Source organism: Vicugna pacos, chromosome 5 (assembly GCF_048564905.1).
Source record: "Vicugna pacos chromosome 5, VicPac4, whole genome shotgun sequence".
In the NCBI taxonomy this organism is placed as follows: Eukaryota; Metazoa; Chordata; class Mammalia; order Artiodactyla; family Camelidae; genus Vicugna; species Vicugna pacos.
Genome location: NC_132991.1, coordinates 26,432,607 through 26,459,770, shown reverse-complemented (window position 1 = coordinate 26,459,770; position 27,164 = coordinate 26,432,607). Strand labels below are relative to the sequence as shown.

Genomic DNA, 27,164 nt, shown 5'->3' with positions numbered 1-27,164 from the left:
GAATAGGTTAGGAACAAGAACCGTATTGTGCAGACTGAACTGTGTGCCCTGTTTACATTCAGTGATGCAGGGAGAGAGAACTATATTGGCACTGCCTCACGTCGGGTAGAAGGTTTTGTGGGGTTAACGAGAGTTGTTTTTGAACATTGCTCATCTCGGTTGCTTTGTTTCCTGGCACGTGTCCACTGCTGACCACACCCTGTTTTCTGGATTAACGTTGTTTACTGTGCTTCCCCTATTCAACCTCAACTGTTCTCTCATCTTTCAGGCTTTTGAACACTTACAACAATTAGAATTAATAAGGCCTATGGAAAGAACATCAGTAAATGCGCAGAGGGAGTACCAACTGATGAAGCTACTTTTGGATAACACTCAAATTATGAATGCTTTGCAGAAATACCCTAACTGTCCTACAGATGTCAGGCAGTGGGCAACGTCCTCACTCAGCTGGTTATGAATATAACCCCGGCTTCAGTTATGGAGTTTCGGGCATACTGTTCTAAAGAACTAAAAGCTATTTCCTTTAACAAGAAATGTTATTACATTTTCTTATAAACATGTATTTTTGTATTTACGGGAGACTGTTGCACATGCAGTGTCATAGTTGTGCCTTGCTTCTGAATCATAAGCAGTTACATGACTTAACAATTCTAGTGATTTAGATTATGTTGTAAGTAGCTGTTCAAAAAAATAAATGTGACTATTTTAGGGATTGAACCATATGCTTATTTAACACTTGTGAAGTATTTATGTGTTACATTTGAAGAGTTCGTTTTAACCCAGCAGCCCCAGCAGCTAGATGTTTTTACAAACCTTAAACAAAACAGTAAAGAAACAATGGTAAGAGTTGAGGTGTAATGAGTAATCTTTTGGTCCATTGGGAGGTGCTGCATTTTTTTCTGTTCCCATGGAAATTTTGGATTCTATTGCAGACACAGGACTTCTAGTTCAGGAGACTGACCAGTTTGGGCAGAAGATAGTACAAACGGAAGAAAAAAGCCAAAAGTTTGAACATTTTCTTCCAGACTTCTTAAAAAATATGGTACTCATACCATAAAAAAAATCTCTTGCAGGATTTTTTTAAAATGCAGATTCTTGGGCCTATTCTAGGCCAAAGGGACCAGCACTTGTCTTTTTAACAGGCACATTAGGTTGTTCCTGGGGAATTACTCCCACAAATAATGGGGCGTGTATGACAGTGCATCCAAAAGTAAAGTCCTGAGAGGAGTGTGGAAATGCCACAGCATCACCTTATAAATTCAGGAACTGCTTTATGTTTAAAGTGAAATTTAATAAGCATTCATTAACTGTTAGTGACTTCATTCATTCAAGAATATTTGTCTCTTATTTTCATAGAAGGTTTACAAAAGACAGTCCCTATCCTTGTACAGCTTGTAATCCTTTTAACTGTCAAAGGCCGTGAGATAGTTACTGTTACTTATAGATGAGAAAGTAACACAGTAGTGGCCGTGTCCAGAGGATTGACAGACTCTGGAATTCAGCTCATGTTTTCAGTGACACCAAAGCCCCTGGTTTTAAGATCTCAGGCTCAGTAATGGTTTTCTTACCATGCATTTTAGAAAGTATACTCTAAGAAATGATTTACTTGGTTTTTAAGAAATTTTGTATTCAGAATGGAATATAAGATTTCTGTGCATAAAAGTAGCTCTTCAGTAGTTGCAACCTATTTTGTTGCATACAGAGGCATCCTTTCCCTGCTTCTCAGTCTTCAGATCACAGTCGTTTACTTTTCAGCTGTGTGTCATGAAAGCTAAGGCTTGCATCTGGTTCTATGCAATAGTCTTCAGGTTTTTAGGGAATATTTTGCCAAAATATTCATCATGTAGCATCACTGTTACTAGAAGCAAGGATTTTGCACTTGAGCTAAAATTGTCCCTTTAAGAAAATTTCTCAACTATTTTAGGAAAGTACCCTCTGCTCTAAAGGTGACCATAAAAGCCCCTAAATAACTTGCTTGAAGATTGCAAATTTTTATGTGCTTAAGATGCCACTGAAAGGTTGAACGCTCTCATATGCTTTGGTGACTCCGTAAGAGCTACAGAAGACCCAGCAAATCAGTGAGAGTTGTAAAGCAACCTAGAAAACTTTGATTAGCAAAGTCAAACGAATGAAGCATCTACCTACACTCCAAAAACATTTTTTGAGGAGGAATGTTGATGTTCCCCTTTCCATATTCCCTAAAAAAATACGAAGAAGCTGAAATATACCTTAAAAATTTTAAAGTAACTTCATCTCTTAAGTTGCTTAAACCATCATCAATAAAATAAAAACCAAATCTGAAAAATCCCTAGTAAAAAAACTTTGGGGAATAATGTAGACAAATATGGTTTAAAGATACTTTCATTTCCTAGAGGAGGAATGTAGGCTGTTAATAGCACAACCAAAAGACCAAAAAGCAGGGAGGAGGAGCGTTAGCGGCAGCAGGGGTTCTCACTCAGCAGGCCCTCCAGCTGCCCTACCAGTTAAGGAAAAAAAACTCTCCAGTTTTGCGGACATGCATGTGAATGACTCTGAGGAATTAAGACCTGTTGGTTCAAACTTACCACATCACAGTGCTATGTATGTTGATTATATATTATTAACTTCCTGAAGAATCTGTTTTGCAGAACACTGTGGAAACGATTTCCGTCTTTCTGTGATGCCCCTTCCTTCACGTTTACCCTAAAAAAACTGAGAATCCATTGGTGTGAACTGTGACACTCAACGTGACAAGGTGGGGCTCTTGCACCCTCATTTTCTTGAAAGCCATGAGATAAAAGAATTTGCAACATTAAAAATGTAAATGAAAGCTAGCTTCCTTGATGATCACTCTTACTGAGGACCCTAAGTTAATGTACCAGAATTCTTCCCTTCAACTGGTAAACTAGTTACATTGTTGGAAAGTATAGTTTCTAACTTTGATGTCTATTTCCTAAGCCAGTGTTTTCAATCTCCAAATGAAAAGACAAGGTAACTAATGCTATTTAGCTTCTCTTGGTAAAATAGGCAGGACCAACATATGTGCTTTATAGTGGGAATACAATCTGCTTACAAAACAGGAGGGAAATGCCACAACTGACAAATCTCCCTTTCACCACTATCCCCATTCTTGCAGATCTCGAGGTGTAAGCCTCACTGTGAATTATAAAGCTCATTAAGAACATATAGCTAAAGAAAAACTGCATATGCAAATCATACCGTATTTATTTTTTTATTTAACTTGGGAATGGAATGGGGATAGCATACATTTTATTTGTACAATATTTAACAATCACTTACCCGAGGTGGGGTTTTATGGGGCTTTTTTTTTTTTTTAGCTTTTTGTTAAATACTTGCAGAAAAAAATAGCAAGTACAATTTGACAGTAGTACAACAACCTGTGCCCAAAACACTGACAAGAAATACAGAGTAAAGCTAAAATAATTGCTTACCAATATTTTGAGAGGTAACAAATAGGATATGGGTTGAGACTGCATAAAAAATGTACTGCTGGTTGAATATCTGAGGTAAATGATGTTCAATTAAGATGCTACTTGTATCATTTTGCCCATAAATCAGTAATTTTATGCACATTATACCAAATGTTCCTAAAAAGTAATATTTTAAAAAGGTAAAAAAGAGAAACTGGAAAATATCTGTGGTGAAGCTTTTTTTAAAACAGTAATTAGTTTATTCCACTAAACTATCATCTGACCAGGGTTTTTTTTTTCCCCCTATCAATCACCTGCATTTTACTTAAATGTAGCTGTTACACAGGAGTGAGTAAAGGGGAAAAAAGAGATTCTTTTTAATTTCATGATATATGATTCATTTTTAAGTTCCAAACTTTTTTTTTTTTCCTGATTGTACTTTCAAAACATCACCATGAAAGATAGTGCAAGTTCATGGGGCCAAAAATTGTGAGGCACAGTCTCTGTTCTGGAATTCACAAGGTACCTGTAATAAACATTCAAACAAGAATCACACATCACATGCTAAAAACTTCCTAGCATCTAAAATACATACAAGAGCTGTGCAGGGCATAGACTTCGAATAAAGCCAAAACACTGGTTAATCCATCAGTCCTGTGGCAGTTGATCATAAAGCATTCCTTACACGGAGATCTGGGCAAGGTAAAGTGTAAGTTAGAGCAGCAGTTCTGATGGGTGTCATAAAGGCAAAATACAAGACAAATCATAAGGAGCACCATACACATGAGGAAAAAATTATTGGGGTCTCAGTTTACCCCAAAACAAAGAAGTCATTTTTCTTTTCTTAATCTTTCTTTTTTCAATCTCCCTAAGCTTAAACTTTTTGTTAACTTGCCCACTCTATGCTGACTGTAAACCAAACATGAAAATGCCCTGCAAAAGAAAGTTTTAACAAGACTAGGTATCAGGACAGGTAGTCACTGGAACATTCTTATTTTACTGCTTATAAAAAGTATTTTTCTATCAATATATTTCTCAAAAGGATACAAGTTTTAAAATTGGTTAGCTAGAGTTAAGTACAATACCCAGGATTTCTAAAAATTTTTTCTAACAGGAAGAGAAAACTTTACTTTGTGAATAACTGGTCTTATAAAATTTATCTGTAAGTGTTCACATAAGCCACTCATCATAATGTTCCTTGTTTTTCTTTTGATTTGTTTAACTTTTAAAAATGGGATTAAATGTTCAGGACAGGTAGAAATTAGTCTTCAGGAGATTAACAATTTTCTTGTATGAACATTCTCGTATTTTCCCTTCTTGATTAGTTTCAAAGTGGAAGCAAAACTACATCAAGAAACTGAGAAGCTAAGTACTTTCTGAAATAAAGGTGAGCTCTACATTGAAATGGGAATTCTTAGGAATACAACAAAACCTTGGGTACATGATGTGACCAAGAGCACAAAGTTCTGTATGGTGTGTGGCACACAGACAGCGGTGCTATTACTCTTCTTTCCCTCCCTGCTTAGAGTCTGTTGACCTATGTATTATTTATAAATAATAATTTATTATTCCCAGAGATTAAGTGCATATTATATGTAAAATGTAGTGTACTGTGTGGTTAAATAGCCATTTGAAGATAACACATTCACAGTGAGCTCCTGATAGTGACATGTAAAAAGTTATTTTATAAAATGAATGTATGGATTTTAAAATGACCTGACAAAAGTACAATAGCATAATACTGGCTATTTGTCTGTCAGTAATCTAGAAATTCAGGAAATTAATGTTTTACTTTGGCCTGTATAAATTTGAGAAAGAATCCAATTATACTCTAATGTAGCATTATTTTGAAAAGCACTTTGGCACCTACCTACCATCAGTTCCATTTTCTTACCAAGGATAAGGCATGAACTACCCTAAATCAGTGTCAGAGTTGGTTGTGAAAGCGACGTGCGGGAGGAGGCTAGGCTGTGTTACCTGCATCAACACTGGTTACCTCTAAATGTCGTTGCATATTTTAAGTTATAAGTTGAACTTGTTATCCCTGATTTGTTTTAAAGCAGTAACATCTGATATCTGTGCTTAAAGTTTTAAATCTCTACCCTAGGATAATTCTTGACGTATCACAGACATCAAATATTACTCTGACAAGATGGCACCAAGAGGAAATATAGTGATAAAGTTACAAGTCTCAAAGCAGAGTGAGGAGTTCTGGGTAATGACACTTCCTGAGGTGATCCTAAAACAGTGATAAAGAATGTCCCACACACTGGTGAAAAGAAATACACTACAACTTTACATATATAAATAGGAAAAAAATATTTTAAAAGAATAAAAATGAAGAGCTTTCCAGTGTCACAGCTCACTTAAAAAAATTTAAATCATGCTTTAAATTTTCTAATAGTTCCCAAACACGGCACACTGAAAAATATGCAGGTAAGTATGCAGTATTTTGGGAACCGGATGTAAGATGAACCTGTAAAACACAGGAGAGAGGGGGAAGTGACACCATTTTTGTTTGTTTTTGTTTTTGTTTTTTCATTTCAAAGAACAGCACTTTTTTCCCCCTTAAATTACAAGCTAGCACAAGAACAGCTAAAACACTGCTTTACGAAAAATGGCCACTTCCTGTTGGCACTAAGCATAGCTTACCCTTTTTTCTTAAATAACACAGTGAATTTGTAATACCTTGTTACAAAACATGGGTCAATTTATTATTCAAATTTTGTTAGTGTTTTTCAGTTTTATAATTTAGCAACCGTGGAACTGAGGTATACCTTGTTGAGGGAGGTTAAAGTAATGCTTGGAAGCCTCTTTACTGTACCCCACTTTGATGACTTTGTTTATGTACACAGAACAGCAGCACACTAAACATTCACAAGCTGTGTCATATTGGCATTACAATAGTCATTTATAGAAACACAACAGCAAATGCAATAAAAACAAGTTACCCTTTTTAAAATCTGAAATGAAAAGTTTTTGATTTAAAAAAAAATAGCAGTAGTTCATTTAAGGAATTAGTGTCTTCTGACAGACATTAAGAAATCTGATGTCAGTTTTCAAACACTTGATTAGCCAGGTCCAAAAGATCCTTGATTTGGAGAGGGCCACATTCTTCATGTACACTTTTTCAAAAGTTTCTTTTTAGAGTCTACAGCTTTTCTCTTAGTCTCACGTCCTTCATGTCTCTGCCTCAGGCAATGCCGTAAGCCTCCCAGAGCCATGTTTTGAAAGGAGAGTCTGCCTTCCGACACGTCCTGGAGACATCCTACGCATTTCACACAAAATAAACTGCAAGCAGTTTCGTTAGCTTAGCAGCTCCAGTTCAGAGTCCTGTTTCTCAGTGTGTACGCATGGTGCAACCATCATAGGCTAGATTCTTTGGGAGGAAAGTCAACATTCGTCACCATCGTGACCACTGTTACAATGTCCTCTGTGGTAATGATACTTGTTAGTCTTTGCATCTGAGTAATTCTTTCACCTACACATCCAGCCGATAACCTGGCTTCTGCATCGTGATCCCAACATTCTTCTATCGTTTCACAGAGCATTGCCATTCCCTGAAAAGGAAAAACACAGTCAAACATGACAGCAATTTTTGTTTTCTATTAGGAAATAGAATTAAACTTTCATAAGTTGCTATTTTTGTGGCTGAAAGACAGACAGTTTCAAGATTAGCCAACTTTGATGATATCCATCCACATTCACTTTTGAGAATCTATTCTATGCAGGAACATGAAAAGCACTAAGAGAAATCACCTTTTCTTTCAGCACTGGAGACTATCACAGCAGGTGATTTGTGTTTTTAATTCCAAAAATCCCTGTCCACTGCTCATAAACAAGCATAATTTTTAAATGCTAACCTTTGAACTGGATTCAAAACCAAGGCTTTGGGAAGTGTACCAAATTTTATTGTTTCCTTAGTTAATATCATTTCTAACTTGCAGTTAAATAAAAGGGTTATAAAGTCATCCTTAAGGATTCTCTACCTGGCGTTATCCATGTTTCTAGTTATACCTAGACCAAAATAACCAAGCCAGTACTGTTCCCACCTTGGCCTGTCTAGTCTCTTAAATTCTTAAGAACTTGAAAATCTTCCAATCCCTAATCAAAATGCTAAAACTGCCATGGAGAAGAGAAAACTGGGTGCTTCGCTTTTTAAAATGGCATCACGTGGAATGGTGGTGATCAGCAAGGTGACCCAACCATCCACAAGTACTCCTTTCCCTGGGAAGGTTTCCTAAGAGGGGGCATCCTCATCTGCACAGGACAAGAGGGATGACAGTCCCCTAAGGCTCTATGACCTCACCACCACCTCCCTCATGAGTACACAGTTACAGCCCTAGTTCTGTTGTTTATAGAACTCTAGGACAATATCCTGTTTGAAGATCACCTCCCCAGAAAATCCTCTGAGAAAAAAAAGTGCAGAGCTATAAATCATTCCTCTGAAAAGTATATTGGAAATTCAAGTGAAAAGCTAACTGTATAACTTACAGCATGTTTCTGCCAATAATCTCTTAAAACAGGCCTCTTTTTTTTATGCACAACAACTTCCTGCATGTCTTCAAGAGAGGGATGTTGGCCAATTTCCTCCTCAAATGGTAACATGTACTCATCTACAGGTCCTGAAATGTAAAAATTTTTAAAAAGGGGAAAAAAATCATTTTAATTCAAAACTTTCTGACTTCCAAATGAACAAATTTTCTAAAAATACTCTGCATCACCTTTTTCTAACTGTTGCATGCTTTAATGACAGGACAGAAACAACTCAGCTGTACTTACACCACAGTGTGACACAAACTTTAATTTAGGGGAAACCAAAAAGTCTAATTTGGCATGTAACCCTACTAAGGACTGTGTAAAGAGCTTTTTTATCCATTGTATAAAGGGACACCTATTTCTTTGAATATAGGCTATAGGAAACCATTGATATTTGCAAATCAAGGACACAACAGCCCTTTAAGGTACTCCCTCCTCTTGCAATTCAGATCAGACTGTAAACAGTAGTACTTTCATCTCTGAAGACTTTGGGTTCAACCTCTTGTAACCATCTTTATTCTGTGACATGCCCAGACCTCCTACACACTCCACATAAGGAACTATATCCCAGTCACACCTCTGCCCTAACAAGAGCTACCAAATACTTAATTTTTTTCAAAATCACAAATGTACTCTCTGAGCAGGGTTCCCAACAAGTCAGAATGTGCCTAAACAGACAAGTAAGATTTATTCTACAACATAATGATTCGTTTTTTTCTTAGGCCTACTTAAATATGGAAATTCAGTTAGGAGTTAGCAATAACTAATATTTAATGAGGATTTGTTCTGACCAGGAACTTTCTATTATTTACTTCCATTTTACCTTCACAGACTGAAGGCTGCCATTACCCTATTTTACAGGTAAAAACGAAGCTCTAAAAAAGTTCCATAATTTGCAAAAAAGGGCATACAGCTGTGAAGTGACAGAACTGGAATTTGAGTCCATCTGACTCTAAAGTCTGTTTTCAGTCACTGTACTGTATCCCCTTGACAGAAGTTGGTCACTAATAAGCAATTTCAGTGGCCAGATTTGTCTATATATAGTCATAAACCTTGTACAAGCTCTCAAACCCAATAAATACTTCTGGACAGAATATGTTATAAACAATGATCAAGAAGGAGGCTGTCTAGCTCAGCCCTCTCTAAGTGTAAGAATCCTTGATGCCTGGAGAGTGAGTCTCTGCTTGAGCACTACGGTGCATTTAGGTGTCTGTTTATCCCCTGCTACTCCAAGTGTGGTCCACAGGTCAGCAGCACTGGCACTGACTGGGAGCTTGTAAGAAATGTACATACTGGGCTCCACGCCAGACCTACTGAGTCAGAATCAGACTTTTAACAAAATTCCGAAGTTTGGTACACACATCAAAGTTTGAGAATCACTAAATTGAACTATCAACAATTAGCCATCAAAAAATGTTAGAGCACTCACTTTAAAAGCAGTCACTCATCCATCTCCTGTGTCTCAATTTCTAACGAGTCAAATGCCTGACTCTGCAATAAAGTATTTCATAGCATATGCAAGGCATTTAAGAAATGTAAGCATCTGTCCTTATCTTTTTCCATAAAAACTTCCCCGATAACCTCTCCTCCCCCAAAACAGAGCAATTCCTCACTCCTCTAAATTCCCATAACACTCCCTTACATTTCCCAGGTACTACATTCATTTGAAAACATTTACCTAGGTTAGCTAGACAATTCATACTTACCTTCCTCTAGAGTTAATTGTCCAGGATATGTTTTATCACCTTAACTAAACTCTGCATTACTTGGGTATCCCTCTTAACACCATTTCTAATGGTTTGCTTTGAAGAGTTCATATTAATGAAGTTCTTATGAAATTTATTTTCCTATACCATCTGCCACCTAACCTACTTCTGCCTCCATAAATGTATATAATAAATGTATTTTGTCTTCCACTTTGAGCTAAAATGCACTGAACAGCTTCTTCTTCCTACAGACTTCTAAGCTAAAATTATATCCAAATTGCTTCAGCCTTTCTTAGGTTCTAGATCCACTCCTACGCCAAGCCCCCAATCTTGAAAGAATGAATGGCTGTCCATTCCTGAGCACTCTCTACTAAATTCCCTTTAAAAACACAGTATCCCAAATCAAATTTCATATCCTTGAGGTAGTCTGTCCTACAGTGAGAAACTATTACTGTACTAAGAAAATATAAACACAGGTTAATTTGGTTATACCTTTTATAAACCAAAATTTTAAAAAAAGCAGACCAAACTAATTTACATTAGTTCGGGAGTTTAATAGGAAATCGACCTTATATTCTCACATCCAAAAAAGTATAACGTAACTGAAGAGAGTAGAGACCTTCTGAGGAGCACTAAAGACAGAGTACCTAAAATACTACAATTCTGTCACCAGGAATGTAATAGGGAGGTTTATAATCAATTGATGCAAATATTTATGGGAACTTGAATAAAGACTTCAAGAACAAGAACAAGAACAAGGTGGGTGGAGAGTTCAGCTCAGTGGCAGACCACGTGCTTGGTGTGCACAAGGCCTGGGGTTCAATCCCTAGCACCATCGTTTAGAGGTGGGGAAAAAACAAGGACAAGGACTAGGAATCCCTTAGGACCAAAGTGCTTATGTTCACAGTAATGTCTGCATCGGACTTTCAAAGGTTTAAGGAAGCAGAATTTAACCTGTGATAGATCTAAACACGCTCAGTTCTGTGTCATGGAGGACAGACTGATAATTCAACTGGTTACTTAGGTATCTGCTGCTATCACAGGAGTGCTGAAGAGACTCAGCCTGAGTGTCCTGAGAGGCAAAATCCCCTGACTACATACACTTCCTCTCACCCCAGAGTTGACTTTAACTCTTAGGTATCTCAGGACCCACGTAACCTAACCAAAGTAGCAGCGTTCTCTCTGCATTTGGATCAGAGTTTCAAATCTAAGTTTCATAACTTAACCACTTTGTGGCTAAAATAAACAAGCTACTCAATTTCTACTTAAAATTTGAGTGTCAAATTCCTCACAAGTAAAACTGAGATAATAATTATCTCCAAAGTTGTTTTAAGAAACAAGCTAAAGCTATGTGAAGTGCCCAGCAAAACATCTGGTAATGGTAATGGATTAATACAGATCAGTACCTTTCCTCTCCTGCCCACGCTATCCCCTGCCTCCTGAATTCTCTTTAAACTACTACCTCTTGGAGTTTATTTTAAAAAGTTGTACTTTAAGATATTACCTTTGAGTGTAATCACCCCTTTTCATACATGTGAAGTAGGCATATATGTCTTTTTCAAAAATACTTGTTCCCTTACCATCTGCAGCAGTACAGCGAGAAGCCAGTTCCCACAGGACTAATCCCATGGCGTACATATCTATCCTCAAAAATGCATCCCTTTGGAAGTTTATAGCACCCTCTAATACCTCTGGAGCCATATACCTCCGGGTACCAACCTGAAAAAGATGTTGAAAGCAAACAGTACTCATTCATTAACTTTATGAACTAATATTATATGATTTTGTAAAAAGAATCAAAACCAAGTGTGGTCTAATAGTAGGTAAGATAGCTAAATTATGACCACCAGAACTTTATTCCATTTCAAGTAATAAAACAGCCAAGATCCTGGAAACAGTGGGAGCATCCATCAGTAGGGGCTGCTTAAGAAAGACTACTATTACTATGCCGCTCCTAAAAGAAAAATGAGGCAAATCTGTAAGGACTGATATGGAAAGATTTCTAAAAATACTATAGGATCACAACAGCAAGAAGAAAGCAGTATACATATACTAAGATCCTGTCTGGGTACACTTAATAGATACATCAGCAGACATTATGCTGGAAGAGGCTTAGGATCTTCTCCCTTCTGGAAATAATCACGAGAAACTGAACAAGGTTATCTGTCGGGAGAAGGCCAGAACAGAGAAAAAAGCTGTATGCTTTACAACTGCACCTTTGCACACTGTTTGAAATTTATCTTTGAAAAATATATATCCCTTTTTGAGGGTGTCTCTCTGTATTTAACAATAACTAATAAACAATACAAAACATAAAAAGAATTAGCCAAGGATGGATAAACTTTTTAAAGTTCTGTTTGCTCAAAATCTATGTATTTGTTTCTTCAAGAATTCTGTCTTGGAGTTCTTTATTGGTATCTGTCCCTAACAATTTGGTGTTTCTTAGCAACATAACTATGGCTACTGATCTAGTAGAGATAAGCTTTGGTTGGTGCTCAACACAACTCATATATGAATGCTTAAAAAATTTCTGTGAGACAACTGGGTAGAGCACAATCTACTTAAGTTTTAGGGAGTGGCCCCGATATTGGTATTTCCAAAGGCTCCATTCTTAAATGACTGTCTCTAAACTAGAAGTTATGCAATTATCTGCAAATATACATAAACAGAACAGTTTAAAAAAAAAAAAGATCGCTAAGACCTAAAGTTCAACTTTTATTTCATTCAGTAAGAACATTTTAAAGAAAATAAAAGGAGCTTTGCCTTTTTTGCTACTTTCAAATTGTATTTTAATTGTACTATAAGCATTTCCCGATGTGTATGCCATCCAAAGTACTTCTTTTCTTATGAAATGATGACTTCTACCTTTTTAGTGTAAAATGTCCTCTCTCTTATAAATTGATAATGATAAAATTGATAATAGATAAAAATCTTTTCCCCCTAGTATTCTTCGCAATATATAGAATGTGCAATAACATGCTTTTTGAAATTTTCTGACCTATGAAATCCAAAGTCAAGGAATCAGTGATGTATTATTATCTACTATTATGTATTACTCTGTATTTATGTACTACTACATATGATTATTGCATATTATTAGTTATTTTTAACCTCATCATGTAACCCAATCATGAGGGCATTAAAAGACATGAATGAGTCTCCAAATTTTTTCCTTAAAAAAGGGGCGGTGGGGTGGTACCAAAGGATTAAATTATTCCCAAAATTTAGTCTTATGATAATGAATCATAAAGTCAGCTTAGATGTTTGTCCCTAGGCTTCCTGCACAATCTCCCATCTCAGTAATATTTTCCATAAAACTGCCTTTGTTCCCAAATACATATGGTATCAACTTTCCTAGAACTATGACTGCTGACTATATTCTTAAATCATTAGTCAATACTGCCAAAATCTGCTGTACTGTGTTCTTGGGGGTCAACAGGATACACTGGGAAAAAAGAAAGCTTAGAATTAGAAGACCAAATAATTTGCATGATTTGAAAGATGAAGTAATGATTATGCAAAATCATTTGGTTTGTAGTAAGGAAATACCACCTTTCAGGTCAAAGTGGTTTGAAAACACCTTTCCTAGCCTCATAGTTTCTGAGAATAAGATGAATTTTGTTCTTCTCCTCTTTGGCCTTCCTTAAAGGCTCCTCCCATCGCTGAGATCTCTTTGTGCAGACCTTGACTAGAGGTAGGCTCTTTGCTCAAGGAATTCAGAGAAAAGCTATAAAGGGGATTAAAAAGTTAAAGAAGCAATAATGACCGAGAAACTACTGTTCTAGAAAAATGGGCACTAAATCTTAATACATCGTAGCATGACTAGTGACTAATTATTCCTCCAATCCTCTTAAGATAGTGAAAGAAGTTAAAACTACTGAGTTAATACTAAGAACTCTCTAAGAACAAGGTCTATTAAAATGTGTTGGATTCTTCTTTGGTTAGTTTTAAAAATAGAATCCTATGACATCTAAGTTGTCTTACAAACTGCTTGATCTAAACCAACTGAGGTCCTAACAGTCCTTCACCACCATATGAAAATGTCTTCCTCAGCAAATTTAACATGTTACTCTTAAGTGTCATTTTATTAGATGTTGATTTAATAACCACCACAATAATTTTAGCCCACTGATCCCAGATATGCCATCTAAGAAAATATGGGGCAAGATTATTTTTTCTTACAGTTTATAGTTATCATCCTTACCTGTCCATGGGTATCACCTGCAGACTTGCCAGCCTCAAACTTTAATGCCAACCCAAAGTCAGCAATGCAAGCTGTCAGATTGTTTTTCAACAGCACATTTTTACTTTTGATGTCCCTTGCAAACAGAAAGACAAAGTATTCAAATTAAGTTTAAACAAATTATCTTCTAAATTTTTCACTGAAAGTGGGAGGAGACTATGTATGCTATAAAAGAATAGTTACCTGAAAACATGAATGCAGAAAAAGAGAGGAAGAAAAAGCTTAAGCAAAGTCTCCATAGAGTTTGAAGCACAAGAGTACAATGACAAATCCCTATTCATCACATGAACAGTAAGAAGGAATTCTCTCCATAAAGCAGTTTTGTAAGAGAGCTGCCATTCCAAAAATACTGTCCAGCCTACATGTCATCTATGTCATTCCTACCTACTAATCATAAAATTGTTTTAAAAGATAATAAGCACATTTCAGAGTTTACAGTTAGAAACTCTCATGTAAACTGAAATTTAAAAAAAAAGAATTTTTAAATAATAGCTAAATTGGAGCCTTTTGTCTACTGGCACCAGCATACATTATTTTAATGATTCTTATATTCATCAACCTGGCTGTACAAAAGCATCTCTAGAAATATATAACACATAGAAACTTTTCTCCATAAACACACTGCTCCAGCTGGATCCTGGTGTTCTGCAGACAGTATGTGTCTTAAGGCCATCAGATATCCTCCTCTACACACCAGCCTCAACTGGTCCATCCGAGAGGTACTCTACCCTAGCTAAATACATACATAAATAAATACATCTATGCCATGAGCAATGGTTAAATTTATGTGTACAGACACAGAGACCAAGAGTGAGACAGAGGAGGCACAGATACCCAACAATACAAAAACCAGCTTTAGGCTCAAACGATTTCTAGGGACCCTAACTCAAAGTAAGCTTTGGCAGTTCCAAACGATTAAGTTCCTTATTGGATTAGGAGACATGAGCAAACATCCAGGAAGAGGCAGTTAGACTGTACTTAGGAAGGTGAGAAGCGGAGCTATTTCTGAGGTGGAGGTCATCCAAAGTTTTCAAAATCAGAATTTACATTAGAATTGGATTTAAAGTAATGTCTCCTAGCAACTAAATAACCACCTGGTGGCACTCAAGTATATGTTAAATGAATCAGCTAATTTAAAACAACCATCTTTAAACTGAATATAAGATGACAAATTGATCCCATGTTCAAGGAAGTTAAATACACAGTAGCAAACTGAATCTCATTTTTTAAGGAAACTTAACACTTTCTCTTTTAAGGGTATGACAATTGTTGGGTCCAACAATCCAACTTTCTTCACTGAAATAGAAAACTCAGTAAACCTAAATATTCAAATGATGCCTCCTCCCTCCACATCAGCTAAGGTAATGATCACATGGTCATTCAAACCACAAGCAAAAAAGATACTCAAATTCTCTCCTTAATTACATCCCCTATACCTATTTATAATTACCTTTGAAGTAAATCATGTTTGAAGTAAAACAAATTTCTTTCTCCTTTGAGAGAAAGAAAATACACTTTCATTCTTAACCATGCTTTCAGAATGAGACAAACTAAAACATAAGTCAATAATTACACTTCGATAATGATGTTAACACATAACATTATCCAAAAGGACTACCTGGCCAATCTCGAACCTAATTGGAAAAACAAATGAAAATCAAGTATCTCTATCACATCATTAGACAACTAGGAGAAAAATACATTTTGCCCAGTGGACTGAAAGTTTAAATAATAAACAAATACTGAATTATTTGGGAAAGTAATACAATTTAGCTCTACCTGTGAGAGATGGCAGGTTTGTGGCCATCTTTTAGGCCAGGTATATCCTCATGTAAATATGCCAGTCCTCTAGCCATGGTTTCTGCAATATGACACAATTCATTCCAAGAGACCACGTTAGCCTTAAGAAAGTCTGACAGTGAACCCTAAAAAGGGGGAGGAAAAAACAACTCTTGACAAAAGCCATATGTATATAGAGACTTTCCTTTTTACTTTTAAGAGGTTATGGAAGGCAATTTATCTTTCCTTTCACTGAATAATATCCAAAAAACAGTCTTTCTGGAATGGTTCAAGTTTCACATCAATAAACATTTGAAAGGAATACCACTAATCTTTAAACATTTGCTACAAGCACAGTCAACTCCCTCCTACTTAGAGGTCCAAAGTTAAAAAAAAGACTACTTGAAAATTTAAATTCTAGAAAATATTTCCAAAGTTAAAGCATACTGCCTATAGAGATGTTATACCACAGGAGTAGGAGAACAAAAAATTAAAACATATAACAACAACTAACCTAAAGAATCTTCCTCAAAGATGTTGTCAACCTTTTGGTCAAGAATTAAGGAAAGTAAAAGAATCACTTTTTTCTGACAATGATGAAACTGACTGCCAAAAAGAACACAATTTCCTACTTCATTAATGTATACTTTTCATACAAACTGTGAAAGTAGAAAAATTGAGGAAAAACAGCAAGTGTATTTGGTGGTAATTACCCTATAAATTAGTGACAGATCAAAAGATCAGATAAATTTCCTGACTCGTTTTGTCACTAAGTAACACTGATTAAAGAATTTTAAGAAACAAAACTCAAGCTGAAAAAGTGGTTCGTGTAATAAAAATGGATAGTAAATGTTACTAAGCACTGGCTATACTAAAATAATTATTTGTAAGGTAATTGCAGCACAAGAAATCAGGGACAAAAGACTGGTATTATATAATTAGAGGGGTAGGTTAGAAAGTTGCCGTCTTTGCTCTTCTATTAAGATAAATTATTTTTAAAATAGATTTTTATTTATAAATATTAACCAACTATAATAACACACTATTCCCAGAAAAATAAGTGAGGGCTTTGTAGTCAGCATTAAGAAGGTAAGCCTTCTGACTTTACTGAGTTAAAATGGAAAGTAGTTTTACCTTTTCATGAAATGCTGTGATTAGCCAAAGATCCACATCAACACTGGTGCCTCGTTTTTCTGCACCAATGAACTGTAATATGTTCTCATGCTTCATTCCAGGCAAGCTATAGACTTCATATTCATTTTGCCATGACTGTTTGTCCTAGAGTTAAAAAGAAAGAATAGTAAGAATGCAAAGAATATAGGAAAATAAACATATCTAAGAGATTGCTCAAGTATGTTCTAAGGCAAAATTTTTTAAGGCTAAGGATTAAAGATTCTTTGGCTTTCTTCTGTCCTGTTTTTTAATAAAAGAAAACTCTGACAGTAGGTAATAGTTCCACACCAAATGCCGCCTTGCCCCATTTCTTCAAACATACTTTTTTGTGTTTCTCATTTGTAAACAGAAGTTGATCAGAAACGCTTCACTTCTGAACCTAACAATGGCAACACATTCTGTTTATAAGTCAGTACTACAGTGTAATTTCATCATGATGTGAAGTCACTTGTGTTACTATTAAGAGTCAAATTCCGGGAGAATGACTTCACCTAATAGAAAACAAATTTGTTCTGAAAAACTAACAGTATATCAAACATTCTTAACAAAATATTTAGAATACCCTGCACAAGTCAATGAGAGAACAATGGGGTATAAATACATAATACAATAATTTGAAACACCATTGATTCATGTGTGCCTGCGAGTGATCCATGCCTATTACATGTGTACTTATAAAGGATTAGTTTCTTTCCACAACGAAGAGAATGAAAGAGGGAGGCACCACAGCGTAATGGTTAGGAACTCTTTAGATCCAAATTGTCTAAGAACCTTTGGCATGTTACATAATCATTCAGTTGCCTCATTAGCAAAACAGGGACTGTAGTGTCTGCCTCATGGGGTTGTTGCATTATATGAATACCATGGGTTGTATTGTATGCACAGGTAGCAGATGGACGCGTACTAGTGAGCAGTCACATATGGAAAAGCACCTCCATCTGACACAATAGAGCCATTCAATAAAAGGTTAGCTTCTGTTACTGTTGCTACTCCTCTAATTTTTACGCTTCCTCACATGAAACAAGATGCCTTGTCCTTGGCACAAAAGACTTCCTCTGAGAACTAAACCATAGTTTATAGTATCTGCATTGCTACAAAAAAAAAAAAAAGGTAATACACTTGTTCACTGACTCTAAGAAACAGGCTGTTAAAGAAGTTAAGAGGGCAAAAATCTAGATATATTAAGACAAAGAAATTGAATAATTTTGGAATAAGGAATATCTACTATCTAGGTGCCTGCATCAAAAACCCAGCCAGGATCGCTATACTGTGCATGGAATTAGCCACAGGTGTGTATAAGCAGGAACAAGGGAAGAAGGAATCAGCACAGATCTCTGTACCATCAATGGAACAAAACAAAACTTAAGAGCAGCTCAGAGGTGCATTAGATCAGGATTTTATGAGGTTGGCCCCCTTTAAAAGAAGAACAAGTCAACAGTAAACCAATTATTTGGAGTCTTGATTGACTGCCTCTGAAAACTCACCAAACAAAAATCTGAAATGATTACATAAACACTCAAAGTAGAATAAAAATGAACCAGTCTGATAATATATCTCTAAACAAATTCTAAAACAAGAACACTACTCTTTCAGTCTTGTTTGCTTTTTCTGACAATGTCAATGGGACATTAAAAGTTAACCACTCAGACAATGAATTTTTTTTTTACTAAATCCTCATCTTCACTTTGCGTTTCTGTAGAATGTTTACTGGCAAAAGATCTCCTATATGCTCATTACTGTAATTCCACCACTCCAAACAAACATCATGATTGTTGTACCATTAATTTCTCAGATGAGATGCAGACACAAAGCAGCTAGCCACTTTCCCCAGTATCACAGAGAAGCACCTTGAAAGTTATGGCTTGTGTTTTCAGACTGTTTCTGAGTTAACAATGACCTTGCCAGTTTCATCTTTTAAAAAATATATGCAGACTAGAACACTGCAATAAACATACCTGTATCGGAAATATTTTCACAGCCACATATTCATTGAGTAACTGGGCTTTCCAGACACAACCAAATCTTCCCCTTGCCTTCACTTCTAGTAACTGCAGTGGCTTCAAACCTAGTAATGGAGAAGGCGGGGGTGGTCCTGGGTCCTACAAATAAACAATAATAGTATTATTAAAAAGTAGTACATGATACCTATCATTTCTAAATATCAGGAAAAAAAGTGAGTATATGGAGGAATCAATCGACAGAAACAGTCTACACATACAAATGACACTAACTTCAATCTTGCCAAAACTGAGTTCTCAAGCATTGCTAATTATCTATAGTGATCACAAGGCAAGGAACTTGAATTAAGAGTTTATATAATAACATTCAACACTATTGCTACATATACATAACAGGAGAAAAGATCTACAATATTTTTTATTCAGTTTCACTAATTTTCCAGAGATTTCCTGTGACCTGTAGGATACTACTAACAGCATTTCAATGATTTCATCCAGTTGATACTTCCTTATAGGATAAGGATTTAAAAAGTGCCCAAAACAGCAAATTATGTCTATGTCTCAAAGAAAACCTCTCCTCAAAATCTATTGCTTTCTCCAATGAGTGTTTAACTTGAAATCTTTCTTCATTAATACCAGAAATACCCACAGCCATTCTCAACAATATTACAGATAGGTATACCAAACACAAAGCACATAAAAGAAACACATTGTTAGTGTTGCTATAGATAACTGTTCTGTTCATTCTAATTTTTCCACCTTGTGGAAAAATTCGTCCCTTTGCTTATAATTACTTTCCAGAATTGATCTGAGTTAAAATTAGTGCTCTGGGACTGATTGGCAAAGAAAGTACAAATAATAATTCAGAAAATGGGTGGTCATCATAGTAGATGATAAGGTATGGTAAATGACAGAGAAGTGTACTGCTATAGTTAATTTTTAAAGTGCAGCAAATATAGTATATAAATAGGAGTACAGCATGTCCAGAGATCACCAAGGAAACCTCCCTATACTAGGCAGAGTGGCAACCCTTCATCGAAAGCATTATATCAGTTCAGTATCTGCAACTAAAGCAAGAGGTAAGAAGAGGAAAGTACTAACATGTCTGGAGGCCTGCATAATGAGTATTGTAAGGAGGAACTAAAATTTCTGTGGCAACAGTAACAGACTCTATGATGGTAGGTAGCACCTAAGACACCTGGAAACTGTATGTCGTCCCTTTATCAATGCCTCTCTCTCTTTTTCTTCTTCCCTTTTTAAAGAAAAAAATCTCCTCTTCTAATGCCTCAAGACTGTTAGTGTTCCCTTTAGGCATTACTCAGCCCACCGATGCCACTCAAGATTTTTAAAAGTTGACATCTACATTAGAAAGACCCTCAGCAGTAGAAACAGTGCAAGGTATTAAAGAGAAAAAGTAATGCAATTCCTTCTAAACTCACAATCTTTATAAAATGGGTTGAGAATTCCCTATTTTAAAATAGTATGATAAATGAGAACACTTCCTGTGACTCATTGTAAATCAGATATGTATTTTTTAAATGTCTACAGAAGTTGCTTTTCCTTCACACAGTCAAAACAGGAAAGGTTAGTGGAGCTAAAGAGTGTTTTCGTTTAACAGAGTGACAGGTCAGGGAAGTCAGACAAAAACCTCAGAGAAGTATGGCCCCTCGAATTACGATTCTCAGTGGGAGGGGACATAAGGATCTCTGGAGAAGCTTTATCAAAATTAAGCCCTCCCTCCCTCATTCCCTGACTGATCATGTATACCTGTAGTAAGAGATTCCACTGATAAAGAGCATATGACTTATGCGAATGTGGAGACAGGAGGGTGAAAGATTCAAAACCACTATTCCAGAGGCAAAGGAAATCACTCAGTGCTCAAAGGCCAAGAATTATTGGATAACTACATAAAATAATAATTACGCTAACTAAGCAGAAAAAGTTCAATTTGAAAAACTTTAACTATAAAGTTAAAGTCAATGATTCCTCCTCCTTTAGAGACAGAAAAGTTGAGTTTTCAAAACAAGGATACCAAAAACTAAAGTATACAGATAATGGGTGAAAGCTGAAGAGGGAAAACAACCAGGTAATGAGTAACACGGCTCTACATTTAAACACTAAAATTTTTAATAACTTGTAAAATTGACTGATAATGTCTCTCTAGATAACATGCACATTACTCATTCTCTAAAGAGTACCAGCGACATGGATATGATTCAGACTTTTATAAAATAGAATTTAGATGAGTTAATCCACATCTCAAATTAAGAATATGTCAGTAGTTCAAAACACAATTTTAATACTAACATCAATTTTAGGAAACAATAATTTTCAATGCCTATGTTTAGAATAAAAAAAAATCATTCAGTGTTTTCCAAATGCATACTTCAAAGTTCCCATAATTTTTCAAGACACTGTTCAGCAAGCTTCTAAGCTGCTGTTATTTCAGTAAGAAATCTTAGATCATTCTCCTAATACTATTACCATTATAGTCAAAATTATATCATAACATGTGCTTTGTCAAAATTACTTACAAGCAAAAAGCTTAAACTAAGAAGAACACTGCCCAATTTTCAAAGGGTGAGAAAAAGGTCTACAAAGGCACATTCCTATGAAGTGTCAAAACTTTTAGAAATGTTAAGTGATTTTAAATAATAATCTATAATTCATAAAAGGATGGGTTCAAAAATGAGAACTCTGTAATAGATAACTCTGTATAAAATCCATAATGCCAATCAATATATCTTTTGCCTTTTAAAAATTATTAGAATATTCTATTTCATACTTTTCAGCTCTTCATTACGTTTATAGGAAGCTTTAACTGCCTCTCTCATATTTAGCTTTTACTTATCCTATAATCTAAGAATACTGGAAATGATTTTCAGTTTATCAGCACCATTGTACCAATTTACCCACAAAAAAACTCAATACTTGGTTCTAGGGATAAAGATTTATATCTTTAAAATATATAAGCACGTGGGGGACAAATTCAGAGTTAAACCTCATGATGACAACATTCTGATGTTATCCATAAAACATGGCTTTGCCCTGCCACAGAGTAAAATCACTTTTGGAGGGGCAACCATAAGGACTATAGAATTCCTGAAAACTTTCCCTAAGTTCCAGTTCTCTTTCAGTATCCATGCTATTTTGCAGTTAAAAAGATGCATTAGAACATGACTCTGATTCCATCATTCCATTTACCCATTTGTATGTTAAAATTACGGCTTCAGAAGAAATCATGTTGAGAAGCGACAAAATGACAACAGCTGGAAAAAGTGCCCCCAGCCTAGCACCACTATCCAATATCTTCACTATAACCAATAATGGAATAAATAATTAGAAGTGAAGAACTGTAAAGCAGTCTGTGATCATTTTACTTATTCTGAGTTCTCCATATCAAAGGTACTTTCTAATATAAATAAAGCTTTAAATCTCCAGGCAGCAAAAGATCAAGTTGTACTTTTCTAGCTAGCCCACTTGCTAAAGAAGCCAAAAATGAAAGAAACTACCTAAAAATACTGATTTCACATTAAAAGATAATGGATTCGAATAGAAAGTCAGCCCCTATTAAAAATGAGCACATGCTGACATTTATATTAATGACATACTATAAAAATTAACCAACACAAGGTTTTTAAGGCTAAAAATCTAGCCATTAGGTGTTAACTTCTAATCAACTAAAACAGCTGCTTCTCTATTTCACCTTAGATAAGTATAAATACTGTTAACAATCCTTTGAAATCAAAAACTATTACTATGGCAAATCAATCATTTTTTATTACTAAAAGTGAGAAAAAAACTATAAATGTATAAACTATAAAGGATGCACAATAAAGCAACAAAAACAAAAAAAAAATTAAGAACAAAATGTTTAGTATGCACCCACAAAAAGTTCCACAACCATAAAACAAACATCAATGCATCTTACCTCTATCATTATATGAAAGGCGTGCTTGTGAAGAAAAAACACAGGCAAAAGAAATTACGATTTATATCCAGAATGAAATGAAAAATGACACATCAGTTACAAAAGTGAAGGAAGGAGAATGATTCAGCTTTTTAAAAGTTGACAATGATCCAATGTATCATATTTCTAAAATGAGAATTGAGAACACTTTCCTTATAAAGAAAGGAAAGTAATATATTAAAAAAAAAAATCTTGGACATTACCTATCAGATAAGGGGGTATTATTATAATACAGATGACTCTACTATGACCTCAAGTTACCTGATCCAATGGACTTCAAGCCAGCAAAAAAAGTAAACCAAGTCTTAAATAACTGTTACTTATTTTTCTGAGACGTTCTAGGGCCTAAATTGTAAGAGTTTGAAAAAAAAAAAGCAATTTAATTGAGAAGCTATGTTAGAATTGGCTTCTGGACACTAGAGGGCACTATTGCCTTTTAAAAAACCTTGTGTAGGAGCTGCACAAGACATTTTTATCAGCTAGAGTAAATTTCTCAGACCACACTCTGACAGTTGTATTAAGAATCTAGAATCTCCAACTTTCTAAACTGTTTTGCTCCTCTTTCATGGAAGACAGGAGAATCTTACAGTGAGACAGAAAAATGTTTTGGTGCTCCTGTGAGTATGTGCAACATAAATAACCCAAATAATGCAAGAAAATAAGACATGGGAAGAATGAGATCAGAATTAGGTAGAACACAGTGACAAACCAGGCCTACGGTTAGCTAGTTCCCCAGCCACATCCAGAATGCAGAAGTCGATCCAGTGGTGACCCTGGGAACAAGTATCCATGCATACTTTTCAGGCTCAGGACACTCAGATACTGATAAAGAACAAGATTTCCATTCCCCAAGTCATCCCAAAACAAGTAAGAGCCCAAATTTAAAATCCAGAGAAACAGTGTCACCAGTGTAAACAAATTCCTCCATTCACTGATTATATTTCCTACTTTCCATTATTGCTACAGAGAACAAGAGCATCAATGAAAAAGATTTGACAACTCATTTATATGTACCAGTTGCTTAACTAGTTTCTCTTGTTTTTTGATTTTCTCCTGTGATAATGATTCAGGATTATTTATAATTCATCTAAAAGGCTTAGGTAATCCTACTATCAAAACATCTTATCAGTACCCAAGGGTAAAATTCATCCCTTGAAAGAAATACATGCCAAATGAGTAACTAGACCATAGTTTCCCAAACATCTCTCAGGTTTTGTTTTCTATCAGAGATAAAGATGCCAGTGTAATAGCACTGTGCTAGGAGGTGCTAGCCATGCATCCTACCAAAAAGTGTATCTTTGCTCAATATACTTCTCAATAAACGAACACCAGAATAATCTACAGAACGATCCAAATTAACAGGAGACACCCAGAACTGGCCTCAATGCATAAACTATGTTACAAAATAAAAGAGCCAAAACAGAATCCAAAGACATAAATTCACCAAAATACACAAATAGAAAAAAAAAAAAGTAACCAAACAGAACAGTCTGGATTCACAACTTTGAAAATGAAACCTGAATATCATACCCTGTGACTGGAGATAACAGTGAAAACCAAATCAACACATTAATGTCAAGTAATTAGATTTCTGGATGAGAAAGAGACTTGCTGCTTATTCCTTAAGGGGAAAAGAAATTAACTATTGCAAACATCAGAAAGGAAAAAGTCTCCATTCATTCAACCAACCTTTACCAAGCAGCAAATTTGTGCCAGTCCCTGACTACCCAGGCTCTCATGAAGCTTACTATATAGTGTGGGGAAGACTAATTGAAGCACCATATTAATGAATGCATAATTATAAAATGAGAGCTTAATAAAAAGGAATTTAGTTATCTTGAGCACTGGTAAGGAGAAACCTAACTTATACTGGGGCAAGGTAAATAAGAGATCTTTCTGAGGAGAGGATCCTTGAGATAATGGAATAAGCACTAAAGGGAGGTAATTTAGGTGGAAAAAACAGTACTGGGACACATCCTAGATTTCTGATTTGTGCAACCAAATGGTTACTGGTTTCATTTACTGAGAAACAGATTTGATATGTTAAGTGGTTTGGAGACATCTAAGTAGAGATATTTAGTAAGCAGTTAGATACAGAAATAGAATACAAAGAAATCTTTCTAGAAATACGGATTTTATATACTATAAATATGTATATATGTACTATACATTTTCTTACTATTTAAACCATTCCAAAATTTAAATTTATATATTCTTTCTAATAACTCTCTCAACAACTTCTTAGGATAATCAAGAAGAATTAAGTACACCCTACCCAAAGTATTTGAAAACTGACAAATTCTGAATTTGTTTCCTCTTACTCATCTAATTATCCTATATTCTAAGAAATGTTACAATTGCTAATTTTAAAAAAGACCATTGCCAAGAAGATAGAAATAGAATGTGCAAGGAAATAATATAGTATGTGTATCAGGACAAATGTTTCTGCGCTAAGGAAAGCAAGACATTATACATTAACAGATTCAATAATACTGATACTGTCAAATGCACAGCCATGATTCTACCCAATTAGATCTTCAAAATTCCTCTGTGATATATCAATTTCTACTTTCCACAGTTTCTCTCATATAACTCCTCCCAAAAGCAAAGCAAAGACAGACCAAGGTGGATTAATGAGGATTCTGAATAAGCTCCTGAAGAAGTGGTTAGCTGCACAGCTACCAGCCAGCGCTGGGGCTACAAGTCTGAAAGAGATGCTTCAGACTTGCATGTCCTCTCTTTACGCTGCTTCTCAGAAACATCAGGTTTATTACTGGGTATAGAAGAAAATTTATTTTTATTTAGCATTTGTATTCCATGAGTAAAGCTGAAAAAAGGAAAAGGACTATACTATACATTAATAAATTGTGATGTGATAAAATGGTTATGTTTATCTGCAGGGCTATATGTAGTCACTATAAAAACTATTTTGAAATACTCTGATCTTTCCTCTTAACTGCTTTAGTTTTTTATGGACCCCACCTAATAATTTACTGAAGTAAACCATTCAATTAAAATTACTTCAAGAGATGATAATTCTTGGACATAAATGCCCAGGGTTTGCCATTCAGCTGACTGACTCTGGGCCAAGTCACTTCACCTATCCATGTCTGGTTTTCTTATCTATAAAATGGACTTAATAAAACAGAACCTGTATCACGGGGTACTGAAAGATTACATGAGCTAATAGGTGTACAGTGCTCTATATAGTGCTTGACAGAATACTCAAAATGAATTTTTTATTAATTTCTAACAAAATTATTTCAATAAATCAATTTTATAACTGAAATCAATGGTTTCAACAAAAATGATTCCTTTGGAGTACAATTTTGAGGTTGTTGGCAGTTAACAGCTAACACTTACTGAGTAGTTCACATTAGTTCACCCCGGATGCAGCTCTTCTCCCAATCACTGCAGAACCATCATCAAACATTTCCCCTCCTTTCCTCCATCTTTGCCCGAAACTGTTGAAGCAACTCCCTTCTTACTCTTTTTACTCTTCCTTTGCAAGGTACAAAGTCAAACAAAGTCAACCAACCTATTTTTAGTACACCTGCATGTTAACTGCGAGCTCCAAAAGGGTCAGCAAGGACTGTCCCTGTGCCACCTAACACTACACACCCAGCAGGGTACCTGGCATACAGTAGGCACTCAAGCAGAAGGTAAGTAGTTAATCAAAAATAAACGAACTTGAATCCCTCCTAACCTATCTGATACAAGCAGCTTTCACTAACAAATGGATTTCTTCATTTTTATTACCTCAAATTAATAGAAAAAGGTTTCACAGAGATGAAGTAGTAGGAATGAAGGAACAGATCTAGGACGAGGTCCAGGAAATAAAAAATAAAGAGAAAAGCAAACTCCCTTCTTCCTATCTACCATCTCCTTGCCAGACAAGAAAAAAAGAGACCCTATGCACTCCGGTCGATATCCATCAGACACATTTGTAAACTGGCAAACAGGGTAGGGCCCTCCACAGGCTAAATGAAAACTGAACTCAAGATTTTAAAATATGTCATTTTTAGAAATAAGAACCTTTTGACTAATTTTAATGTGCAGCTTTAACTTGTTTTATAAGTTTTTTATAAAGTTTTTTTTCCCTCCCTTTCTCCTCTTCCCTTTTTTTTTTTGCTTTTGGACATAGAATTTCAGCCAACCTCCAAGTGGGCCTGTCTGTGCATTTGTAAAAGAAAACAGCTTATATATGCCTAATTAGAGTAAAATTTGTCAAGCTGCATGTCTATGGATAATTTATGACACTTATCCCCACAATTAGTTTAGAAGTGTATATAAAAGTAAGTTGTAATTTAGGTTATCAATACAAAAATAATCACACAGAAGGCAAAGATATTTGTAGTAGCCCTGTACTATTTCTTAGGTATCAAA

General features: G+C 35.4%; 2 protein-coding genes across 6 annotated transcripts in view; one reads left to right on the top strand and one right to left on the bottom strand.

Annotated features, from left to right (window-relative positions):
• Positions 1 to 5,533, top strand: part of ORC4 (origin recognition complex subunit 4) — a 67,218-nt gene extending 61,685 nt beyond the window's left edge. For 3 of the 5 annotated variants that reach the window (XM_072960939.1, XM_072960937.1, XM_072960940.1), the window contains one exon: positions 269 to 846. In XM_072960939.1, coding sequence (XP_072817040.1) covers positions 269 to 457 — 189 coding nt within the window. In that variant the 3' untranslated portion in view covers positions 458 to 846. Of the gene's footprint in view, positions 1 to 268; positions 847 to 2,627; positions 2,814 to 4,735 lie in introns of those variants that run through there. The other 2 variants (XR_012072575.1, XM_072960938.1) reach the window with 2 other exon arrangements.
• Positions 5,534 to 6,095: 562 nt separating this feature from the next.
• The window catches only part of ACVR2A (activin A receptor type 2A), a 79,640-nt gene continuing 58,571 nt past the window's right edge, over positions 6,096 to 27,164 (bottom strand). The window contains exons 5-11 of the mRNA XM_006196141.3: positions 18,806 to 18,949; positions 16,812 to 16,955; positions 15,678 to 15,823; positions 13,860 to 13,974; positions 11,236 to 11,374; positions 7,905 to 8,035; positions 6,096 to 6,970 (exon numbers count right to left, since the gene is read on the bottom strand). Of these exons, the coding sequence (XP_006196203.1) occupies positions 6,776 to 6,970; positions 7,905 to 8,035; positions 11,236 to 11,374; positions 13,860 to 13,974; positions 15,678 to 15,823; positions 16,812 to 16,955; positions 18,806 to 18,949 (1,014 nt within the window). The 3' untranslated portion in view covers positions 6,096 to 6,775. The remainder of the gene's footprint in view (positions 6,971 to 7,904; positions 8,036 to 11,235; positions 11,375 to 13,859; positions 13,975 to 15,677; positions 15,824 to 16,811; positions 16,956 to 18,805; positions 18,950 to 27,164) is intronic.